Below are 25,031 nucleotides of genomic sequence, written 5' to 3' on the forward strand. Positions count from 1 at the left end.
GTTCTTCTAATGCCACGGGGTTTTATGTGACATAAGACTTATAAGCCTGAATGATAAAGAACAGCTTCTATAAATCGTTTTGCTCTGCAGATTTAAAAGTTTCAAGAGGCTAATGTCGGTTGGTACACAAAGTATGACTGGCCACATTTGATTTTGCCAGCATATCTTGCTTTTCAATATGCTTTTTAATATGATAGTCTGGATGATTTGTTTTTCCTGTTACTTTCAAGGATGCAGCATTTATCATTCTTGTATTACTGGAATTTAAGTTTCTCACAACAGTAGCTGCAAATCTCAGCTTCAAAGTATTTTTGTGTAATTAAATTTCAGTTTTCTATGTGGATTTTATCTGTGAACCTCTGAGGGGTTTTAATGAGAAATCCACAGACATGACATGCTTGTGGGTATTTGTGTGGCCTCTATTACCATGGTTGCTGAGAAATCTTTTCAAACGTGTTATTCCTGGAATGGCCTGGAGAGATCTTTCCCATGGGGGAAACTGAGGCAGAGCAGGGGTCACTGTCTTTCAGGCAAGGACTTAAACCTGCTTCTCCTGCCGTCACCACCACTCATCCCAATCTCTGAAGCTCTCTGCAGAGGTTTCCACTCCACTGGAGAAGCCGCCTCGGCAGCCACGTGAAGCCTGTACTTACCCCTTCCCTGCTGGTCCTTTCCGAGCCTTTTGTTGTCCATCCCGCAATTCCCCGTGGAGCCTAAACCCACAGAAACGCCGAGCTACGCCAGCTTTGAAATGCTGATTCAAAATTTTGTAAAAAAAGTCCCAGCTGCCTGCCAGGCATCATGCAGGAGCGCTGCTGAATTGCCTGGCCCTTTCTGTGCAGTTGTTAAAAAGCTCTTAACTGCAGGGGATTCGGCTTGAAAAGGTTTAACCAGGAGAAAACCTGCCCACAACAATAGATGTGCTGATAGCACGAACCAGGGGATTTTCTTTAGGTACTGTTCTTTGCTCTCTGGTTTCCCTTCACCCTCCTCTCCAGAAAGAAATGTTATTTAATTACCTGTTTCTTTGCAAATCGCTGCTGTTCGTCTGCACATTTCTGACTTTCTCCTAAACTTTAGTTAGGCGGTTTTGAATATGGGAAGGACACGGACGAGAGTGCTGATGCAGAAGTTTTTATCAACTAATGTATTTTTAAAATACAAGATGTTATCTGGATAAATGTTGCTGCAGAGCAACCTTGCTGTAACCTTGCATGGTCCCCAAAGCCGAATTTGCACCGTTCGTGCCAGCTCCAGATGTATGTATCGCTGCAGCACGCGTTAAATTGGTCCGAAGCCTCACCCTCCAAGGCAGGACCGGCAGCACCATCGGGACAAGGAGGAATGCATCCTCAAGATGCACGTTCGGCTGAGCCCCGGCATAGCTGGAGTCTTTATATCCATAACCCTGCTTTGCAGCCCGGGAGGCAGCATTTCTGAACGATGTTATGCAAGTCCCACGTCCAGCCAGGGATGCATGGCATAAATATCTGGGTATGCCTTATAGCCACTCGCTTTTTATTGCGTTGGTTTTTTTTCCCTGCTTGTGTAACTCTAATTTAGAAATGAAATGTGTTCTGATTTTATACTGCTGGCCTGGGACCTGGGAAGCTGTTTGTAAGGAAAATCACCAAAAGCCTTGGAGAGAGGCTGAAGTCTGACTTTAATAAGGCAAAACCCAAATGGGCAATGGCTGGAGTGGAAGGTGAAGGCGGGAGATGAAATAGCTCAGGTTCTGGCTTGGGATGGTGTGAGCACAGGAAAGCAGAGTCCTTGCATTTATTAAGTATCCTGAGTGTAGCTACAGTCAGAAAAGATGCGAAATCCATATAATCACCACAGCTAAATTTGCAGTCAGCCATAGAAAGAGCAATGAAAGCTCCATGAAAAATATTACTAAAGCTTATTTACAACTCGAAAGGTATGCTATCACTGATTTGGTTGTTTATGAATGCAGTAAATGTGGGAATATGAAAGAAATAAATATACCTGATCTTAAATGCTTGGGATTTTTTTTTACAAACCCTTAATCTGAGGTTTAGAAGCAGTATGGGGCTTTTTTCTAGGCTCCTTGTTTCCTGGTTCATCCATTTTTCAGTGTATTGCATTCATTGCATAATGCTGGCCAAGAACTCAAAGGAAAATGAACAGAAAGTGAGAGACTGGAGCCGTTCAATGTAGCCATTTTTGATGTCTCAGTGGTTTTAAACTATATGTGAATGCTTCTTGAACCCCAAATACCCCATGGCCTGACTTGTCTCTATTTTCGAAGTAATTTACGTACACATTAAAGCAGTTCCCACAAGTCATGCTGGACTTAATAGTCTGACAGTATTTCCATGATAAACCCTAGGGGTTTATAGAGCAGCCATAAAAATTCACTCCAGGGAGAAACTTGGCATGCCAGATCCTCCACCAGAAGCTATCTTTTTCTGCCTTAAATCAGATATAAATCAGTTCAGCCGCTGTAACTTACAGAAGTTCCAAGAAAAAGTTTAGTGGTTTCATATGGTTTTTGGACCTCTGCAACTCTGAAATACCGTATTTTAAATACAGATAGCGGCTGTTCTTAAAAGTTTCATTGCTTTGAAAGAACCTGCCCATACTAAAGAGTTCTCCATTTCAAAGCTAAGGAATTTCTGAAAGCCTGGGAAAAACTTTGAAACTCCTAGAAATGTTGAAATAAACCTTTGTATTGGGTTTGCGTGGCAAGGTTTTGGTAGCGGGGGGGGGGCTACAGGGGTGGCTTCTGTGAGAAGCTGCTAGAAGCTTCCCCTGTGTCTGACAGAGCCAATGCCGGCCGGCTCCAAGACGGACCCGCCGCTGGCTGAGGTAAGGACAGGGAGAGATCATTCACCGGTTACTGTCACGGGCAAAACAGACTCGACTTGGGGAAATTAGTTTAATTTATTACCAATCAAATCAGAGTAGGATAATGAGAAATAAAAACTAAATCTTAAAACACCTTCCCCCCCATCCCTCCCTTCTTCCCGGGCTCAACTTTGCTCCCGATTTCTCTACCTCCTCCCCCCGAGCAGCACAGGGGGACGGGGAATGGGGGTTTGGGTCAGTTCATCACACGTTGTCTCTGCCGCTCCTTCCTCCTCAGGGGGAGGACTCCTCACACTCTGCCCCTGCTCCAGCGTGGGGTCCCTCCCACGGGAGACAGTCCTCCACAAACTTCTCCAGCGTGAGTCCTTCCCACGGGCTGCAGTTCTTCAGGAACTGCTCCAGCGTGGGTCCCATCCACAGGGTGCAGTCCTTCAGGCACAGACTGCTCCAGCGTGGGTCCCCCGCGGGGTCACAAGCCCTGCCAGCAAACCTGCTCCAGCCTGGGCTCCTCTTTCCACGGGGCCACAGCTCCTGCCAGGAGCCTGCTCCAGCGTGGGCTTCCCACAGGGTCACAGCCTCCTTCGGGCATCCCCCTGCTCCGGCGTGGGGTCCTCCACGGGCTGCAGGTGGATATCTGCTCCCCCGTGGACTTCCATGGGCTGCCGGGGGACAGCCTGCCTCACCATGGTCTTCCCCACGGGCTGCAGGGGAATCTCTGCTCCGGCGCCTGGAGCACCTCCTCCCCCTCCTTCTTCCCTGACCTTGGTGTCTGCAGAGCTGTTCCTCTCACATCTTCTCACTCCTCTCTCCAGCTGCAATTGCTGCTGCACAGTAACTTTTTCCCCTTCTTAAATATATTATCCCAGAGGCACTACCGCCGTCGCTGATGGGCTCGGCCTTGGCCAGCAGCGGGTCCCTCTTGGAGCCGGCTGGCATCGGTTCTATCGGACATGGGGGAAGCTTCTAGCAGCTTCTCACAGAAGCCACCCCTGTAGCCCCTCCACTTCCAAAACCTTGCCACGCAAACCCAATACAACCTTTTACAAGAGACGACCGTTGCTGTGCAAAACACAGAGAGCAGCTGTAACAATTCTCATCTGTCCCAAAAAACCCATAATGTTCTTTTTTTCTGTGGGTTCAGTGAAAGGTTGTAATATTGCTCACCCATAGTTATTCGGAGAGTATATAGTGTATATATATAGTATGTTTTTGACTCTTAAGAAAAAGAGGCAAATCTTTTGAGTCAAGTGTTTAACTGGCATGACTACCTGAAGTAATTCGGAGAGCCTATCAGACCATTAGCAATTTTACTTTTCAAATTAATTGACTGGGGAAATGCGTGGCTGTTACAATCTAGGCAGGACACTGTTGACACAACATGGGAATATTTTATCAAAAATTAATCATATCAACATTGCTCTCAATCTGTGGGAAATAGGAATTTAAAATAAAAACAAATGCATTTATGTAAACTATTCTCTAAAATAGACTACTTAGGCCTATTTACATAATGAATCCATCACTTATCACCCTCAGGAGATTAGATAATTAAGCACTGAACAACTTATATTTATTCATGTACTTTCAAGAATGAATGAATTATCCCTTTCTGCACAAACTAAATGTTCTCCTTCTGATTAGTAACAGGAGGGCAGTGATGGGGTTTTATGATGGAAAGTGTGTTGCTTTTCTTCTTTAAAAAAAAAAAAAGAAATTGATCTTTAGAATACAATACATAAAGAAGCTGTGTTTGGTTAAAAGTCAGTATAAGTGATTTTTAGCAAATTTATTAGCTATGTGAATGTTCTTGATACAAATTCATATGGGAAAGCGGGCCTTCTTTTCTTGCATGTGTATGATTTTTTGAAGAAATTTATGTATAATTTAAATAAAAATCTAAGCAGCTGTTTGAACAGAGTTTGCCTCTCCAGGTGTAGACGTTTCCAGTGCAGGTGGCTCCATTGGAGTTACTCACCTGCAGTTTCTCTATAGTCAGCGTGAGAAATTGGCCTTCCTTGGGAGCAAATCACCCCGTCCCACAACATGGCCAAGCCAGGCGTGGTGACCCAGGGCCCTGCGTGGGCTCTGGAGGGGATTGAGACACCAACTCGGAGGTGGTACCGGCCTCCAGATCCCTGAAGTTCAGGAGATCTGAATCCATCCTCGCAGAGCCGGGAGAGAAGCACCCTTGGTTGCTCTCAAATCCAACAGCTGGAAAGGATGCTCATCCTCCCCTGAGGGCATTTCTTCACTCTTCCAGAGGATTCAGGGGAATATGCAGGTATTTCTCAGGAGCAAGGGCAGCTTGGTCTGCATGTGAAGTCCTAATCCCTCTTAGTTAGAAGCTGGACCAGACTCTGACATGAGATCTTTTTTCCTCCTTCAAGTTAAGCTTTTTTTATTCTGCATATTCTCATTATCTAAATAATCAACTACTTTAAACAACCTGATCTAGTGAAAGATGTTCCTGCCCATGGCAGGGGATTGAACTAGACGATCTGTGAAGGTCCCTTCCAACCCAAACCGTTCTGTGACATGGCAGTGATAGGGTATTATGAACACACAAAATGTCTCAGTCGCTGAAGAAAAGTAAAAGGCATTGTAATTTTTAATTGTTTTAGTAGCTGCTTTTCTCTTACATTTAATCTAAAAGCTATAGTCATACAGACTAGAAGAGTTGTTCAACTTGACAGGGATGAGAGACGGGGTCTTGTCCTCTAGTGCCACGCCAGAGCTGAATATCGCTGGTGATTTGCGCACATTTATCCTGAATTCCACGACAAGGCAGGTTTTAGCTTTCAGTGCAAGGTTGAGACCTACCTCAGGGAGTCGTAGCCTGTGGCCTTCAAGAGTAATGACAGAAGAGGGCTTGAGGTACTAAATTCTTTCATACTGCTAGAAATATGATTATGCCTTTTTATGACTTAGAAAACAGCATTACTAATTTAGTAGAGAATTTACAATAAAATGCTTCCTGAAGTAGCACGCCCAAGGTCCTGAGGATTTATAAATTACATTAAGAACTTGAATTACTGCAGTTACAAAATAAAGCTGAGATATGAACATTTCTACTTGGCTTTAGAAATCATTTTATTATTCACATTAATTAAACTTACAAGCCTTAGAGGAATGCTGCATTGTCGTACCTCTTTTTGAGGGAAACCAGACTCCTAAAATGTCCCACAGAGGCCAGCCGGGCAGTGGTGGGTCACACCAGAGGTGGCCAGGGGCAGAGCCAGCTCTTGATGGTGTTTGTCACAGGTTATAAAGCCAGAAGACTCATCCCAACCACCTGCTCTGAACTGATGCGGGAGCTGTAGGAATTCTCTGGGTTAATTACTTGTGAACAACTTGAATCATGTTCATTAACAGCCCTAATGTTGTTAATTAATAACATAAACATTTTTAGTAGCATGACTGGCTTTCCTGTAACTCTGAGTTGGTGTTCAGAAAATGGAGTCTTCTTTTGGGGCTGGGCGATGGATAGTCATCCATAGATACAGTGCTTTACAGATTCAGACCCGCTGTGAACTGCCCTTCATTTCTTTTAATCTCTCTCTGCAGTGACTAATTAGATGACCACATCTCATCCCAGGGTCTCCCAAACAGTATCAGCAGAGTCACTCTTTGGTGGCCAAATTTCATGTTCAGTTGTGTTGTTTATAAATACATCTCACATATAACATGGTCATTTTAAAATCAGTTAGCTGCAGTCGGCTCAGATTTAAGAGGGTCTAAAATTGCTCTCCCCTCTCTATGCAAAGCCCAATACATCTCATCGAAATGATTGGGGAAAAAAATAATTATAAAAGGTATATCCTGTTTTTTCCTCTGATCCATTAATGGTTTTGATTTTCCTGATTCAGTTAGCTCCTCACCTGAGAATGTATTCAGCTAGAGATGACTCTTTTTATCTATTGAAACAAATGCTAAAATCACCATTGACCTTCGTGCTGCAATATTGGGCCACAAGGCAATAAACAGATTTTACTAATGCAATGCAGTGCGTAAACACAGCTGCAGGACTTGGGGAATTGAGTGGAGGCTAAAGTTTTCACCCCATTAAATCAATCCTGACTTGAACCATTGCCGGAGAAACGTGATGTATTTAGGGCTGCGTTACTCATGCTTCAGTTCACAAACAAAAGGTCTCTTTGCTCAGGAGCATTAATTTTGGGGGCAAGAATCTGTGCTTGAGACTTTCTTTGAAAGTCATCCTCCCATTGCTTCAAACAAGGCTACATTTTGGTTCATTGCCTCCCCACTGAGAGCAAGTTACGGGATTAAAAAAGTATTGCCTTGTCCCCTGAGCAGAAGCTAAGCAATCGAGTCAGTTGCTCCACATTCTGTTTCAGCAAGGCAAGATATCCATGAGCAAATGCAACAATGATTAAAGGTGGCAACAATGTATTAAAAAGTATATTTTCTTTAGGTTTAAGGGAAAAGATCTAATTAATGATATTAAGCACTTTTTAAAGTGTGAAATCTGTTTCTGTATGTAGTGTAGCATGAGCAAAGGCAGGCAGGCAACCAACATTTACTATGTAAATTATCTCCACACAGTGCTAAATCAATGAGTTTTTCTCCATAGATGCTCATTCCAGGTTGCTCCCTATAATGACCTCAATTATACATGTCTTCATTGTGAAATTATGATTGCCTTTGGCGGGCTGCAAATGACAGCAGAGAAAAAGATTTCCATGATAAAACAGCACAACAAGTAATACCTGCTCGCATTAGTATGCACAGCTTGCAAAGGTGCAGTGCAACTCCAGCTTAGCACCTTAAGAAATAAAATCGGAGCAGAGGAGGGGCCGTGGAAAATGTTTGCAAGTATCTTGACATTTTTAACCAGAAAAGGAATTAGTAAGACTTCACGTTCTCAAATGTGTCACCGTGGGACCTGATATTGCAAGAAATTTAACATAAGGACATCGGAATGGCTACACCTGGGTCACCAAAGGTCCACAGTGCTCCACAGCCTCTCTCGGACTGAATATAACAGTAGAGAGGAAAGGTGTGAGAGCCAGGACAGAGCGATCCTTCCCCTGAATAACCTCTTGGCACCGACCGCTGGCACGCAGGGGCTGATCCTTCACCCTCCTTAACAGGGGAGACAGGGTTAAAGACGGCACTGCCCTAATTCCTGAAGCCACCCGGTTTTCAGGCACTGAGCTGCTGCCGTCGCCAGAGGAGAGTTTGCAGCGTCCTGGCCGCCTTTTACTGACCTTGATTTTGTTCTACATTTGGTGCAGTACCTGATGAAAGATTACTCCCAGACCTCTGTTCCACAGAGACATGGTTACACCCATTCCTTCTTAAAGGTGATTATTACGAAGGCTTTACCCCTGTCTTGAACTATTAAAAGTTGAGTCAAAAATGATAGCATCCCATTCTCTGATGATAGCATCTCTCTCTGATGGCAGAGTAGTTGGCAGGAACCTTTTTTTTTATTTCCGGCTGGAATAGACTGAGGAGTTGCTTCAACCGAAATCCCGGAGAAGAGTACCAGGTTTGACATGACTTGATAAATATGATCAACTAGGACTGATATTGGTTGAATCTACTGAATATAGAAAGCTGTTTTGCATGCATCATCCTGTAGAATTTCCAAATGAACATAAAATTGCTTGATTTTAGGACCAAATTCCATTCCAGCCTGTGTTCTGCAAGTGAGCACTCTTTGAACATTACCCATTTGTTCTGTTCAGTTTTATGCGCGTGGTAAAAATCCTTTTATCTCCTAAAGGTTTTTAAAAATAAAATGAACAGTGTTCAATACTTAATCTAGAGGCTCTACACAAAATCATTATGGTGACTTGAATAATTTGTACACGTAATCCAACTAGCATCAATGTGTCTAAACTCTATAACTTAAGTACAAGATTCGGAGTTTTTTAAAAGGTTTTTAAAAAGCCCAGCCCTCGCATCCTCTTAGGGAATCTCTCTTTCCTCCCCAACACACCTGGTTGTGTAAGGAAATCTTTTCTATTGGTAACAATAAAGCAATGACTGAAGCCACACAAAATAATCCTGTATTAGTAGAAAGCCTTTTAGATGTTAATGAGATGTCTTCAAACGTACTGGTAATAAGATGCCCTCAAACATGCACCATAGAAATACTGAAAAAAGGAGTGTGTTTGCATTGTTAAAGTGGTCTGTACCAGTTACATGCTTTAACATAAGTCATCTGTTGGCCTGATATCGTTCATCCAAGAACGGCAGCTAGGCAAGGTGTCTTCTCAATTAAAAGTTAATGTATTTTTCATGAGTGTGCTTCTAAAATGTAAAACCAAAGCCTCTTTAGCTGTCATTTGGAAGATGGGCAGGGAGCCTTAAATTCTACTGCAACAAAACACTCAAAAAATGTTGCTGAAGAGGGAGCTGATGGGAGCCCAGCATAAGCCCGGGAACTCAAGGCAGTGCGAGAAACAGCAGAGGGAATTAAGGAAAACAGCAGTAAGATGAAAAAACAATTCTCCTGTAAATGAATGACCCTCTATTTCATTTCTCCTCAAGAAAAGATGTCCTCATTAGCCCTACTCCATGCTACAAATTATTGTAATTATCAGTTCTTTATCCTGTCAAGTGCACTCCAAATATTTTATTCATAAAAAGGAGCTCTCTTTTAGGCAGACAATAACTACTTTATTAGCCTCTCTGTGCTGTTTACGTGCTTCAGGCAGCTGGATGAGGGCGGTGGGATGGGACATCACCGCTCCTATGGGCCGCTGTCCGTGGGCCTGAATGGCCGTGTCTCTGATCTCCTCCAGCAGGTACCTGAGGGCGGTGGGATTTAATGATGTATTATCTATTCCTGGCTTTGCCGCTAACCTGCTCAGTGACCACGGGTGGGTAACGTTCTCCTTCCCTTCCCAGTCTTCCTCCATCTCCCCATTTGGATTTTAAGGTTTCAGGTGCGGAAACTGCTCGATGGTCTGACTGTGTCAGGCTGCCTTCTCATGTAATGCCTATGGGAGCCACTGCAATCCAAATAATAGCAGTAAGTTGGTCAAACATTCCTGGTTTTGATCAACCAAGTATCAAAACCATAGCTACCGTTTCTTTAAAACAGCTTGCACTCTTGCTAAACTAGCGCTAGGAATATTAAGTGGGAGAACGGCTAACCACTGGCAGACACGACATGCAACGCCGTATTGATCTTTGCAGCCCTAAGTCAGCCTCAGATCTACAGCGGTGAACACAATTTGTGGCACGTTCAATTAACTTCTCACTTAGGTGGAAGAAGCGGGAAGAGAAAGGCTGCAGAGCTGTTTGGGTACTGCTGCGCAAGCAAGTTTTGCGCTAAGTGTTCGCGGTGGGTTGCTGGACCAGTGCACGGAAGTGAGTCTTTCCAGGCTTCCCAAGGCTGCTGAAATAGGCTGAATATTTTAGTGAACAGATTTAACAGATTTACTACTCGAGAGATGTTAAAGCAATTTTTCAATTAGAGGGTATGTGAAGAGATGGAAAATGATCCTTGCAAAAGTAGATGCTGGGGTTTTTTATTTTTATTCCATGCATTTCCATAGTGTAAGCCCCATAAATGAGTGCAAGATTTTCCCACCAAAGCTGTTAACTTTTAAGGCAAAATCACATCTTAAGCTGTGAACTGACATGATAAAAATGAGTATTTGGAAATCACTGAAAGTCAGCGCTTCTTCAGGGGGCTGGAAGAAAGCGCACATAGCATTTAGATCTTACCAACGCAGATACACTGTAAGTGATACGCAGATCTTGTGCGGGTCATAACGACAGAGATGTGAAGCAAGCAAGCAGGATGAAGAGTCATTTTGCCAGCTGATGGGAGGGAGTAGCCTGACACCATACGTCATTTTATAGTGTCAGCACTGCTGGAAGAGTTTTTTCCCAAAGCACATGGCCTTGGGTGAGGCAGCGTCGGTCTCTTTCATCCCTGTTTTACCACAGTTAATGCCAATGGACATGAGGAAGGAGGGGCCTTGGGGCCAGGAGAGGGTGTTTCATTCTCCAGTCCAAGTTTCTGAGTTGGCTGAAGCAAAGTAACACCAAAGCGCTGTGAACATTCCCCGTTCGTCTCAATGGGCCGTTACCTTGAAAGACCAGTTTTCAGCATTTATATGCAGTATAGTTTCAAGGCTTTCTTATTGCAGAGCCTGTGAATGAGAGTAAGCGAAAAACATCATATGAATGATAAAAATGTGAATGCAGTAGCTTTGACAATGTGGCCTGATTGCCCTGTTGCTGGCTCACTGCTGCTGAAACGCTTAATAATGACAATCTGCACCCACCTATCTGTGTAGCCACACACGGCAAACTATGCAGACACATCTTGTGAGCCTTGGCCAGAAGGAAATGATGTGACATGGTGTGGTTTTCAGTAAGGCCTGCTGCCTCAGGTGTTTCTTTTGTTTAGTACATATAAGTCAAAATAACTGATTTTTTTTTAATTTAAATAAAGTATGAGAAAGCTTCTCACTCCTTGGTTAGAAGAACATCTGTATCTCAGATGCCATATGTGGCTGCATTTGGTAAAGGAGTTTTCATGCTTGGTGACTTCGAATATTTGGGCAATTTAAAACTGGGTTTATTTATATTTCAGTGACAACAGTCTTACCTTAATTCTGCTTCTTCAAGGAAAGAACCTGACTCATTCTTGTGCTTTTTCAAAGGACCTTGGCAGGAGTCCTCTAGAGAAACAAACCCAGATGGTCTCAAGCAGGCGAGCCTTCGCTCGTCGTCCTGTTGCTGACTGCTTTGTAGACTTAACTATTGCAGCCAGGCTTGCCAGAGGACCCATCTGAGTGCCCTAATGCCACAACTACTGCTAGATGCCCCAGGAAAATGACGCAGCAAGTTTGATTGTGGCAAATTCAATTTCTGTGTCTCTTGCTTTATTGTTTAGGGGTTTTTTTATAGCATAGATAATCCATCTCTGTGCCAAAATCCTTCGAAGTTATTCCTGGAACGAGGGAGAAGGGGAACAGCTTCCCTTTGTAGTATTTGGTATTATTCCTGTTCTGTTGCCTTTTGCAGAGGTGGTTCGGCTGAGCCTGCCGGAGGACCAGAAGATCAGCGTTACCACCATCACAGTTGGCCTGAGCACTGTTCTGACGTGCAGCATCCGCGGGGCGCTGCGGCCTCCCATCATCTGGAAGCGCAACGGCGTCATCCTCAACTTCCTCGACTTGGAGGACATCAATGTAAGTCCTGAATTACTCCTGTCATTTTCTTTTTAGGGCATTGAATATGACTTCATTTAACAGATGATAGTTTTAAGGGAACAAGTTTCATCTTGTTATTATTATGGAAAACTGGAAGCTGGCATGATATTTTGTTTTTATGTGAATATGTCTCAGGAATAAAAGCGAAACAACATATATGCAGCTGAGAGCAGGGGTCCTTGGAATATGTTATTATGAAATTAAAACTCAGTACTGTAATAACCCAGCACTTAAATAGCACTGGTACCTCATGCCTTGTTGCTCATTCAGTTTGGTGCAGCCAAACTGGTCCACGGACAGCAGCCCTGGAAACCCAGGGGAAAGCAGCTCTACAGACCATTAACTCCTCAGGGATCTGTCGTGGTTTAACCCCAGCCAGCAGCTAAGCACCACGCAGCCGCTCCAGTTCCAGCAGGATGGGGAGGAGAATCGGGAAAGAAGGTAGAACTCATGGGTTGAGATAAGAACGGTTTAATAACTAAAGTAAGATATAATACTAACAATAATAATAATGAAATATGATAATAATAATAATAATAGTAATGAAAGGGAATATAACAAAAAATAAAGAGGGGGGAAAAAAAGGAAAAAAACCAGTGATGCACAACGCAATTGCTCACCACCTGCTGACCGATGCCCGCAGCGATCCACCCCTCCCGGCCAACCTCCCCCGTTTATATACTGGGCATGACATTCTGTGGTATGGAATAGCCCTTTGGCTAGTTGGGGTCAGCTCTCCTGGCCGTGCTCCCTCCCAGCTTCTTGCCCACCTGCTTGCTGGCAGAGCATGGGAAACTGGAAAGTCCTTGGCTTAAGATAAGCACTACTTAGCAACAACTAAAACCTCAGCATGTTATCAACAGTATTCTCACACTAAATCCAAAACAGAGCACTGTACCAGCGACTAAGAAGAGAATTAACTCTATCCCAGCCGAAACCAGGACAGGATCTCTTTCCTAGTAGAAAGAAACAGGTTCATCGAAAGCATGAAACAATACATTTATGGTCGGCAATAAAATCTCTTCTCTATCTGAATCAAATAATATGTTTTTATCTCTCTTCCTCCTGTTTCACTTGCCTTTCAGCCAATTCTCGTCTCTCATTCCTCGGCTACTATTTCTGATGAGCAGTTTAAAATTTGGGATTATTCAGCAGGGTGTGGCAATACCCTTGCAGGGAGGAAGATGAATCTCTTAATTCGCAGTGCTGGTCTGATGTGTGAGTCATAGTTTGTAGTAAAGACAATACCTGAATAATGGTATAAACTTACTCATTTATTTAATAACATTTAATTACAGAGAGAGTGGAAGGTACTGTACAAAAACTATGGTCTGTGTTTCATTTCTCTTTGCATTAAAGTACCCAGTAAATCAGGTTTTATTTTAATTACACTACAGCAAGAGATGATTTATATTTTTGTTCAGCTCTTGTTAATTTGATAACCACTCAGTTCAGAGTTGTTACAGTCAATACTGTAGCTCCCTAAATTGTTGTGTATCCAGGATTGCCGAAATGTGAAAAATCTTTGTTTTACTCTTCTGCATTAATACGTGAAACTTTCAGCACACAGGGCAGAAATACACACTGCAACTCAATACGTTATTTGTTGACTCTACCTTAGCAGGAAAATCGTGTGCACTATGTATAGGTGATTACTGTGTGCACAAACTCAGTAATTATAACCATCTAAACATTCTTTCTTTTCATCAAAGCAAGTATTACCCCTTTAAAATGCATTTCTCATCACCATTTGAAGCATGATATTGAAACGCAACATGAAAGCAGCAGGATTGGCACAGGACTATACAGGAACCGTAACGGGGACGGGCAGGATTGCACTGCCAGTGTACCTGACCAGATTTTTTATAGCCATCCGTCAGCACCAGGGTTAGAATACATGACTGTCGGGTCAGTGGCACTAAAAATACATGGAAACCTGGCAAGCTGCGATGCGCAAAGTCAGGCGCTCCCTGCTGTAGTTGGAGGGTGGCACAGGGAGCCGTGCAGGTGGTTGACCTGGCAGCTTACTGCCTGTACCGCCTTGTGCAAATATTCTTCAGAACAGATCTGTTCCTTGACACAGATTAAGCTTAGTTTACACACGCTGCCAAAGTGCTTAGTTTAATTTGTGGTGAGCAAATCCAACAGCTTTGTGTGATCAGAGTCTAGAAAAGAGCCTTTTCTTTCGGCAGTTATATTCACTAGATAGATCTGAGATGTTGTGGTTTTAGGGTCAGTTTTGTTGGGCTCAAGATTGAGCTGGGGCTGGAAGCGAGGTTCAGCTGTTCTGAAATCTTGTTTCCACACACTCTGGAGGCTCAAGAGCGGTCTTAGAATTTTTTGGCCCAAAATAATGAAAATTCCAGGTATTTCTCTTACCTTTATGAAATTTTGGTTATGATCACATTAATCTTAAAAGGTTAAAGTTCATGTGTGAACTGGGCATAAAATGGCAGTCCAGGAATTGGAGTAGCAACACATCCTTGAAGGATGGATAGCACGTGGCTCTGAGGCTTCATTTGCAACTCCTACTATTTTAAATAGAATTATGAGTAGTACATTTTCAGGCTGAAATGCCAGTAACTGCCTAATTTAGCACTGGCCCAAGTGGATTTCTGGTTTACTTGCAAGTAATTCTCTTTCTCGTTGGTTATTAAATGTTAGGTGGAAGCGTTATGTCTTTGCCCATAAACTGACTGGTTCCTGAATGATTCAACACCCCCTAGGACAGTAACATGCAATACAGCAGAAAAAAAATAATCACTTTTTGATCTGTTTGAACTAGTATATCACTGAGAAACTATATCAAAGGAGCACTCTGAGATTCTTACAAGGAGGAAAACCAGGATTTATGCCTCAATTTTAATGTTTCACATGTCAGTTTATGACCTCTATCACCTTGTCATATAACACCTGCTAGTAGCGCGCATCAACTTTTTTTTAATCTAATAAACACCTCCACACCTTTTTAATCTTTAATTAAACTGTAAAGTTTTTTATGTTCTGTATATATCACTGCCATCTGTATTCAGGTCTGGTTACTTCAGGTGACACAATTTGGGGATTACCATCTTTTATTTTCCCTCTTCCACTATGGGCAATCTGTAGGACTCCTCAGCTCAGGTACGTCCCCTCTCTGGCTACCGAGGACAGGCACCTGCATGTCTGATGCACTTGTTTGTAGCAGGGATGAAGAGATGGTCCTTCAGCTGGTAAATCCAGTCTTTTTATTCCGATTAATCACAAGTTTAAAAAGTCCTGTACTCGTGGGGCGTGAGCCACGTTCATCTGCGGCGTGAACGCACTTGTGTTCGAGGTTGATACTTGTGTGTAGCATGGAAGCAGCATCAACATTCGCTTTGAGGTTTGCAATGTGAAAATACGTGCAGCCGTGCATGCTCGGCAGCATGGGTCGGGGTGGGTGGCAGCAGACGGTTCGAAGCTTCAGCCTTTCGTGGGTACAGAAACTCACATTAAACAATAATCTATTTAAAGGCATTGACAGCAGGAAAGTAAAGGCAGTGTGCTTCTTAATGTACTTGAAGTCAGTTAATTAAATTACTTCAGTTTTCTTTTAGTACGCCTCAAGCAGAAACTCGATTGCATTTCTGCTTTTCACAATAAGGTTAGCAATTTGGCTAATTGGAAGTGCAACAGGAGATTAATTGTACCTTTTTAACTTCAAGAAAATCCTCCCTGCTCCTGGCACAATGGCAATCACATACAAACCTACAGGATATTCACACACTTGGAAAAATCCTCATATTATATTTCAATTAAACTCTTTCTCTTCTAAATGCTAATTCAAGAAATCAGATGAAAATAGAAGCCCAACTCTGGAAAAAAACAGAATCCTTCCAGCTAGGAGTGAGAGCAGCACAGGAGAGGCACTGCTGAAAAGTCCTTCATGGCTTTATTCTCTCCAGATTCGTGACAAATGTGATATGAGAAGGTTGACTGTGTTCCAGATTAATACTAGAAGTGACAAAGGCAGTCAACAAAAACCTAGATAATCCTAAATTTGCGCAGAACTGAAAGGTTGAAGATTACTATAAAGCTTGGTTAAGTGCATTACTTAAATCATTTTTATGTGAAATCTTGATTGGCAACAAAATATTAATAATTTTTCACTGCTCTCTTAATCAGAAGCTTTCATAAGCAACATAGTAATAATTTGTCTTGTCCTGTCTGTGAAGAACTCTGTTAATGAGTTGTCACATAGCTATTGCAAAAGAGCCATCTTAATGGTACATGTAATTAAACGATTTTTCTTGCAAAAGTTTAAGATTGCTTTTAGCATAAAAATAGTATTTATCCATAAATTACCCACCCATATTATTTATCCATTAGAAGTCCCTTTGCAGCTATACTTTAAAAAAGTCAAATCAACTTCTCTGATGCAGAAAATAACTATAATGTAGCTGAAACTGATAAGATTGTGATAGCTATAAACTGATTTCTGACTACAAATAGTGAAGTGGTTAAAATGTGTCATATTTCAAAATAATATACGTTTGCCCCCTAGGAACAAGCAGTGTGTTTTCCCAAATATGTGATTATGAAAGCATTCCTCAATTTGAAAATGTAACAAACTCCTCATGGAGTCAAATGTATTTATACAATATTTATAGGATATTGTTTCACATGATTTGACATTATCTCCAGAGAAACATCCGTAAATTTAGAAACAAAATTTATAAACAAAAGTTATTCCTTCAGAAGCATGGTGAAAGCATACACAAACAACAGAGAAGAGACTGTTACCAGAAGAAAACAAATGTTATGGAATGCAGGTAGATAAGAAATTGGTGAATTACCAAGCGTAAGGCAGGTCACTATAACATAAATTCATTAGTGTCTTTCATTATTCATTTCATCTTAATCTGTACCCTTTAACTCAAATCTGCATTAGATCATTAGTTCAAAAATAAGCTTTTCATAACAGATCGTCGAAATACAGGTTTCTTCGTTTCTGCTGATGCCAGGTGGGATAGCATGTCCTTGCTCTCCCAAAAAATCCCATCCAGGGACACACACAAGACTCCAGAGTGAAGTCCCACATGGTGGAAAGCACACCAGGGAATTAAAGGCAGGGGAGTGAGAGTGCTTTGCAGCTACTTTATGACTTGTCTTTCTCTTTGTGTGATGAAAAATCAATAATTGCCCTTAAAAAGTATACTCCCAGGAGTTAACAAAATACAGCTTATCATTTGTTTGCTATTGTCACTTGCATGTATCAATCAGCTTGTCTCGCACAAAGTACACCGAGAAATGTCCAGTCAGATGTCCACGTGCCAAATTCTCAAAGAAGTCTTGAATGTTCCTGTCCGATGTCATGCATTGTATTATAGCGTCAGGATGTCGCACAGGCTGAAGACGGGGTGAAGGTGTGATGAGGCAAGCCCAGGGAGAAGCTGTTCAGCACGAGGACAAACTCCTCGGTTCGGGAAATGGCTGAGTGGGAGCTGATGGGAGCACAGCAGCGTGTCCTGCTAAGGGTCGCCCAGTTCCTGTGCGTCTCCTCTGCCGTTGCCTCCTGTCAGGGGAAGGAAACTCGGTTGGAGAGACCTCTGCTCTCACCTTCAGCCGTTCTTGCCTTTGAGAAGACCATGTGAAGAAAGTCTGGGTGTTGCCGCCGGGGTTCCTGTCATCACCCAGGACTCCGGAGGCACCTGAGATATGTAGGCTGAGCTCGGAGGTGTAAGTCCCTGCTTGGAGGAAAAGGGGTGATTCTCTTCTCCAAACGGGTTTTCCTCCTCCCCATACAAATCTGTGTGCCTTACTCCGGCTGAATCCAAGCCTGCCTCCATCTCTGCCCACCAAACCTCTGCCAGGTCCACGGTGCAAAGAGCGTGCGGAAGTGGCAGAAGTGAATCTGGGGGGGCACAGACCACTTTCTAGATCGTTGATTGCTCATATTCCACATCTACCTGTGCACCCGGGAAGATTCACCTCTGTGGGTGTCTCGTGGCTCTGACAAGATCTGTGCCTACCTGCCTTGATACACACTTCATGTATATTCATGTGAATGTCCATTTTCCACATATAATATTTGAAACCCAAAGCAAACGGCCAACCTTGAAAGTGCAAGTCACTTGGATTAGACTTCTCATTAAAACAGGCTGTATGAAGGTGATATATGCCTGTTGATGGTTTTAATGTAGTTTCACTGTTAAATAATAAAAAGGTCATGCGTGAATAACCCCACTTAATACCCCGCTAATAGAAATTGGGCTGTTAAAATTATCAAACCCTGTGTCATCCTAGATGCTGCAGTAATACAGTGATGGGAGTAAATTACAGGAAGTTGCATGTTTAGAGCCAAGTTTTTTCTCTTTCAAATCAAAGTTTAAGAAATTGCACAGTGCTTATAGTATCTTAGGTCTTTGCAGGCTTTAAAATAAAGGCGAAGTGGAAAATTAATACTTACAGTATTTTCAGAATATAGTCTCTCACTTTGCTGTAATGAAGATCACAGAACTTGTATCCACTTGTGCCCTCGCTGGCATAGCTCATTTTTGGGTCACAGATGAAAGTGTGTAGTTGATTATTGCAAATGCAGAAATACCTTCATGGAGACAATAGAGTTGTTCGCCTGGTCCTAACTAGCTGGTGGAATATAAGGCTTCATTCACCTTCCTAAACAGCCCATTTTTGTGGAGGAAGATGTTACTCTGGGGTGGTTTTGTTTTGCTTGCATTTTTTAGAAGCATATAGGGCACATACCTTGTGAAATTTTTGAGAAACCTGAGATGTTAGATGCAACTCTCCTATAGACGAATTGCATGTACTCGGTCTGGGCGTTATAGCAGAAAAGCAGAACTATGAATGCGGCGTGAATCTTCTAAAAAGGAGCAAGAAGAAAGGAGTGAGCCCATCTGCTGCGAAGTATTAAGGTAACTAGACTGGCAGGCTTAAAAAAATGCATGAGAAAAAAATTGAGAATGAGATGAATTAGGACTCTGAAACCAGCTGTATTCTCCTGTACCTGCTCTGACTGTTGCAACTGATAATTGAATTACAGACCAAAATCCATGAATCCCAGTTATCTACCTCTGTACTGTAGGGAGAAAGTTGGAGTTTATAAATATAATTTCCTCCCAAGATTGGTACTTACCTGTTCAGTCATGGTCTTTGCATTTCTCTGAAATGTCCAGTAGATCCAATTAATAGAAACATTTCACTACATCCCTGGTATGCTAATTCCTCCCTTCCAACAGCTCCGGCAGGAAGACCTACCATTGATTTTCCTCGTTGTTTTGTCTCTGAGTTTCTTAGGATATAAAAGTCATCCATTTTTATCTATATTATAATTGCACAACTATCTAAAAAGTTCATTTCCATATGTTCAAGCCAGAAACATTTTTGGCTCACCAGCAAAGTCTTATGTTGTGCTGAATTCTTTGAGCAGAAAAAGAAGAAAATAAATTAATACTCCATCAGGCTGTGTTTGCAATAGTTTTCTGGCATTTGCTTAAGGCTGAATTTTTCTCCATGTAAATTACTAAAGTGATAGCATGTGTAAAACCAAGAACAAATAATATTAATGAAGCATAAGTTCTCAGCTTGTCTCTGGAAATGAATTATTAAAAGCACCAAAGAAAGTGATTTAAGAGCCCATGACTAATTTAGTTTTTATTATTTTTATATGAATCACTCATGAATCTATTGTAAAAAAGATCAGAGACATTTGATTAGTGAGGAGAAATCATTTTCAAAGTGATAGCCATTGTTGTAGATTTTGCATAATAATAATCTCATTAAACGCTTGGGTACATTTTGTTTTAAAATCCTGTAAACATTATCAGAGAGAGATTTCTAGGACTCTGAGGATCAGACAGGCTTTTTCAACGTGAACTAGTCAATACATTTTCGTTGCTGTGCTGGTTACTATGAAATCATGATGGTGTTTTTCTTCGTCTAACGGAAAACCAGTGACACCAGCTAGCCCCAGTGCCGGGATTGGTTTTGTCAGTAGGCACTGAAACCATATGGGGAAGGCTCCCAGCTTCGCTGGGCCTGGCAGAAAGGGCTGAAAGGGAAGGGTTTAAAAGTGAAGCAAATTATTATTATTATTTAGGAAGAAATCGCAGCAACCGGTGGGATTCTCCTAAGAGAAGAAGCCACTCGGGGAGCTCCATTCCCTCTGTCGTTATTTCTGCTGTGAACACTTTTAAATCAGCATGGCGAGGGGGTATCGACCGTCTTTGGGTCTCACCCCCAACGTCTATTAGGAGCATTCAATATTTAACTGGGGTGGTTTAAAATCACTGTGTAGGTTTAAAATCGGATGGGCCGGGCAGCGGCTGCTGCCCAGGGGGTGTGTGCCCCATAGTGCCGTACTGCGGCGTGACGTGTGCCGTTTGCCGATCACTGGAGAGATGGGGAGATTGTCTGGTTTTGTGTCACTGGGACTTGTTTTTCTGTTCCTTCTTCCTATCTATAGCCTTAAGGCACGTATTTTTTTTCCCAAGTAACTGGAAGTTATCCTAAAAAATAATAAGCCTGAATCTACTCTATGCTAATTCCTCTTCAAACTTCCTGGAAAACAGGAAACTTTGCCAAAAATTTAAAGGTTTTTAAATATGTTTCTGTTCTGTGTTGGAACAACCCCAAGACGTGTTAGAAAGCTTCATGAAAAAGCATCTGAAATGGGCCAAAAAGGTGGGTGGCCGGTGCCCCACGGCCTCCGGCATCGCCCCCGGCCGCCGGCTCGGCAGCCCCGGGTTAACGTGGGCTCCCTCACCGCCGGCTGCGTTCCTGGGTGTCAGAGCAGGAGATTTGTGGCGTTGCAATCACGTACTGGATTTTGCTTGAGACAGAATGTGAACGAGATTTACAAGCAATATGCAATGTTTTACACATTTCTAAGCGGGGTGTCTCCAAGCCGCGGCAGATTGCATGACCAGGGAATGCATTAGAAGGGAGGAATGGGATAAATAAATATGAAAAATCTTCTGTTTGGAGAGACCGATGCCTTGGGTAATCAGTAGTGATGGAAAGGAAATACAATACCAAAAAAAATACATATCCATTTTCTAGGATCTGCTTTGTTATTTTTTGAAACTGACTGTGTGCAGTAGCAACTTTTTTTTTTATTTTTGAGATTACCGAGCTGTTATCAATTTTAAATGCAGGGTGATGCACTTTTTTAATCTTGAAAAGTTGAAACATATTCTGAGGTCTCTTAATCAGTCCTTTATTTGAAGGGTAACTGCAAGACATAAAAGAAGCTCATGATGGGCAGAGAACTTTTTATTCGAAAAAGGGCGAGAAAACATGAGACAAACTGCTGGAGAAGTCAATTTATCATCTGCCACTAGTCGACCTTATCAATTATGAGATATTACAAGCATAGCTTGCTGAATTTTTTTTTTTTACCAGAACGTGTAACGTTATTTTATAATGAAATTCATAAAATAGAGGTGATGAACGCCCTATCCTTATCTGGCCACTTTGATGTAAGGCTCACCGGTTTGTGGAGTTAGAATGGTTTCTGCCTCTATTTTCATTGCTTCTGTTTCTTCCTCTTCACAAGAAAATTCACCTTCAGTGGTAAATGAGGAAAACCATGTCTCAGAAGTTACTCTTTTGCCTTTCTCCTGGTTGCCTATCCTTTTTCATGGGATGATACATAAAAATGTCTTTTCAGTTCACCGTTGGGCATTGCTGGGGTAGGAGTAGGGCAGTCCCAGCTCCCGGGGGGCGTGCAGCACTCGCTGAGACTCCTGGACAGCCCCGAGATACTCTGCTTCAAAGGTGGGATAGTTTTAGGGAGAGAAGAATTATGTTACATCAGTTTTATGGATGTTTATGGTTCCCTCTGACTGCTTTCAGGCTTGTGGTGACTTAGAAACCTGGCTTTGCAAGCAAAAGCTGTCTGAAAAAAGTCAAAGCACATGAAATGTTTCCTCTGCCTTTTTCCAGCGTGAATTCTTCCCGTTCCCTCTGCCCACCCCATCCTCTCCCCTGCCAGTTCTCCCAGCAAGCTTACACGTGCGTGTTTGGGTGGAGGGATGGAGCTCAGAACCTGAGCCTCTAAAAGTGTTTTGTGCTAAACGGTTTCTGAGAACTTTTGTTCAAAGAGCTCCCACTTGCCTGATACACGTTGTTGAGAGGCAAGAAGTCCTTATTGACCCGCAGTTCCTTCTCACTTGATAAAACTGTGTGCAGCGCTACGGTGTTACACCCTGTCGGGGACCGCTTCCCAGCAAACCAAAAGAGCAGCTAAGCACACTGTCAGTGTTAACTTACTGTCCTGGTTTCGGCTGGGATAGAGTTAATTCTCTTCTTACTAGCTGGTACAGTGCTGTGTTTTGGATTTAGTGTGAGAATAATGTTGATAACACACTGATGTTTTGTCGTTGCTAAGTAGCGCTTATCTTAAGCCAAGGACTTTCCAGTTTCCCATGCTCTGCCAGCAAGCAGGCGTGCAAGAAGCTGGGAGGGAGCACGGCCAGGAGAGCTGACCCCAACTAGCCAAAGGGATATTCCATACCATGGGACGTCATGCCCAGTATATAAACTGGGGGGGAGTTGGCTGGGAGGGGCGGGTCGCTGCTTGGGCATCGGTCAGCAGGTGGTGAGCAATTGCATTGTGCATCACTTTTATTTTTTCCCTTGGGTCCCCCCCCCCTTTTTTTAATATTCCTTTTCATTACAATTATTATTATATTTTTATTATTATCAGTTAATATTATATTTTATTTTACTTTAGTTATTAAACCTTTCTTATCTCAACGCATGAGTTCTACCTTTTTTCGCTTCTCCTCCCCATCCCATTGGGAGGGGGAAGGAGTGAGCGAGCGGCTGCGTGGTGCTTAGTTGCTGGCTGGGATTAAACCCCGACACTTACACCCCGGTTAATACGGTGGCAGTGGCAAGAGATGCACCGGAGCAGCTCCGAAGAGCTCCCGAAGGCAGTGCGGTATGGAGGGGTGTGGGAAGTAGCCCAAATACCAGGGCTGCCCACTGCCTGCCTGGGACGGCTTCCCGCTGTGCTGCAGGGCTCCTGGCTGGGATGAGTGTAAGATGTAGAGTGAGAGGCTATTAACGAATCAAGGACTCATCATTTCCTAATGCTCTAGAGCTTGGGTTTTTACAGCACTTTCCTTATAAAATACACACAGAAATTGCTTGTGCATAAGAATGCATGCATATATATAAGATGTAACTGTGAAATCCTAACGTACTAATTATATCCACAGGGAAACACAAGGAGAAACAGTGAGCTGCAATAAACACCCAGAAAGAGTCATTAATTTGTTAGAGAATTCAGTATTCTTTTTGTAACAACAAAAGGTTCAGTATTGAACCTAAATTTCATGATCACTTTTTCCTTCCCACATCTAATACTGGTCATTCTTAGTAACGTTGTAGTCTTAGGCGAATTTACTGCGTGTGTGCAAGTTCTAATGCAGGGCAGATAATTTCCTTCTATGCCTGACATAAATGATATGGTGTTAACCTAAATCATCTTTGATAACCTTCTTTAAGTGCCGGAAGTCAGAAAATAGTTTTTAAAAGTCATAAACCATGCTTTTACCAATATAAGCTTCTCTTTACAAAAAAAATGCCTTTGGAGAGGAAGAGAATAACACTATAATCTTGCATCAGTTTGTTTTTGCAAACGTCTTTACTTATATTAATACATTTGTATGCATTGGAAAAAAACAGATCATCCATAAAAAGACAATTACAGAGCACAAACCAAGCATTCATAATATTTTTCTGAGATATCTTAAAGGAAGCAACATACTTAAAACAGAGAAGATTTTATTGTCCTTTTTTTCCACAACTCCTTATAAATCATTCCATAAAAGTAGCCATCCTGCTTTTATTGATCTAAACTCAATTTGAGTTGCTTTGGGATTAACTTCAAAAACCGTTATTAAGTTCCCTCCACTGCAAGCATTTTCTCGATGTCATGCAAATATCATTTGAACAGGGTTGATATCTTTTCTATTTGCAGTTAATCATGAATCTTTGCTTTCCGGCAGGAAAGATCTAGCTGACCAGAAAAGAGGCAAATGCTTGAAATGGGAATTTTTGAGTAGATATTTGTAATAACGTATTGGGTAACTTAACCAGCTTATCCCATAGCGTAGATGCCAAATCGCCCTGACGCCCAAGGTGGCAGTAATATCTGAGATGCTTTTGATTACAGATAGTAAATTTCAGGATCATCTATGGATTTACTCTTATTCTTTATAATTGTTCATACATTTGCACATTGGGGCAGCACAGGCCTTAGGGTAGCAGATAACAGAACCAGGGTGGTTATGTCTGTGCCCTCTCAGGTCAAGGTCTGTGCTTTGGGAAGGGTTGTTGTCCTGCCTGTAAGCTCTGTATTTCTCGGTGCTCACTCTCAATCTGCCTTGTAACACGTCTAAAAACTAGGCAAGTTCCCAAACTTCCCTTCTCCCCTGCCAGTGCTGGCCTGCCACTGAGAGGAGAGGCATGAAGACATTTCTCTGATGCCAGACAGAAGTTATTGGAGAAGATTCAAAAGCCGGCGGAAGCAATGCCAGATCAATCCCATACTGCAAGAGATGGGCTACTTTGTACTTTTCTTTAAGGGTGCCAGCTGGCATTGCAAGTCTGCCTCAGAATCGCAGCTTCCTTCGAAAAACGTTCGAAGTGTCATGACTGGAAAGGAAAGCTTTAAACTTAAGCAGATGCACCCTGAAGAGGCAGGAAATGTGAGATATAAGGAGCCCCAAATGGTTGTGGTTTAGAAAGCAGCCCATTCAATGATCAAACAACTCTTGCTCATAATTTCTGAGTACCTGGCAGGGGGTTTGGCAGTAACAGCATGGATGAGGATGATTCCTGGTAGCATTGGACCTGCCATGGGCGCAGCAGGGAAAGGGAGCGGCGTCAGCACCTCTGTGCATGGATTCCCTTTCTCCGTCACAAAGAAAATGGGACCTAAGCTCTTGACTCCCAACCAGCAGAGCAAATTTGCATTCCTGTTTTACGCCGTCCACCCTGGTA

The 25,031-nt window shown here is 42.5% G+C and overlaps 1 protein-coding gene across 3 annotated transcripts in view; it reads left to right on the top strand.

Annotated features, from left to right (window-relative positions):
• FSTL4 (follistatin like 4) overlaps window positions 1-25,031 on the top strand; it is a 234,963-nt gene that overhangs the window by 181,153 nt on the left and 28,779 nt on the right. For all 3 annotated transcript variants that reach the window (XM_050905333.1, XM_050905332.1, XM_050905331.1), the window contains one exon: window positions 11,848-12,014. In XM_050905333.1, coding sequence (XP_050761290.1) covers window positions 11,848-12,014 — 167 coding nt within the window. The remainder of the gene's footprint in view (window positions 1-11,847; window positions 12,015-25,031) is intronic.

This window comes from Gymnogyps californianus, chromosome 14 (assembly GCF_018139145.2).
Source record: "Gymnogyps californianus isolate 813 chromosome 14, ASM1813914v2, whole genome shotgun sequence".
NCBI classification, from domain to species: domain Eukaryota; kingdom Metazoa; phylum Chordata; class Aves; order Accipitriformes; family Cathartidae; genus Gymnogyps; species Gymnogyps californianus.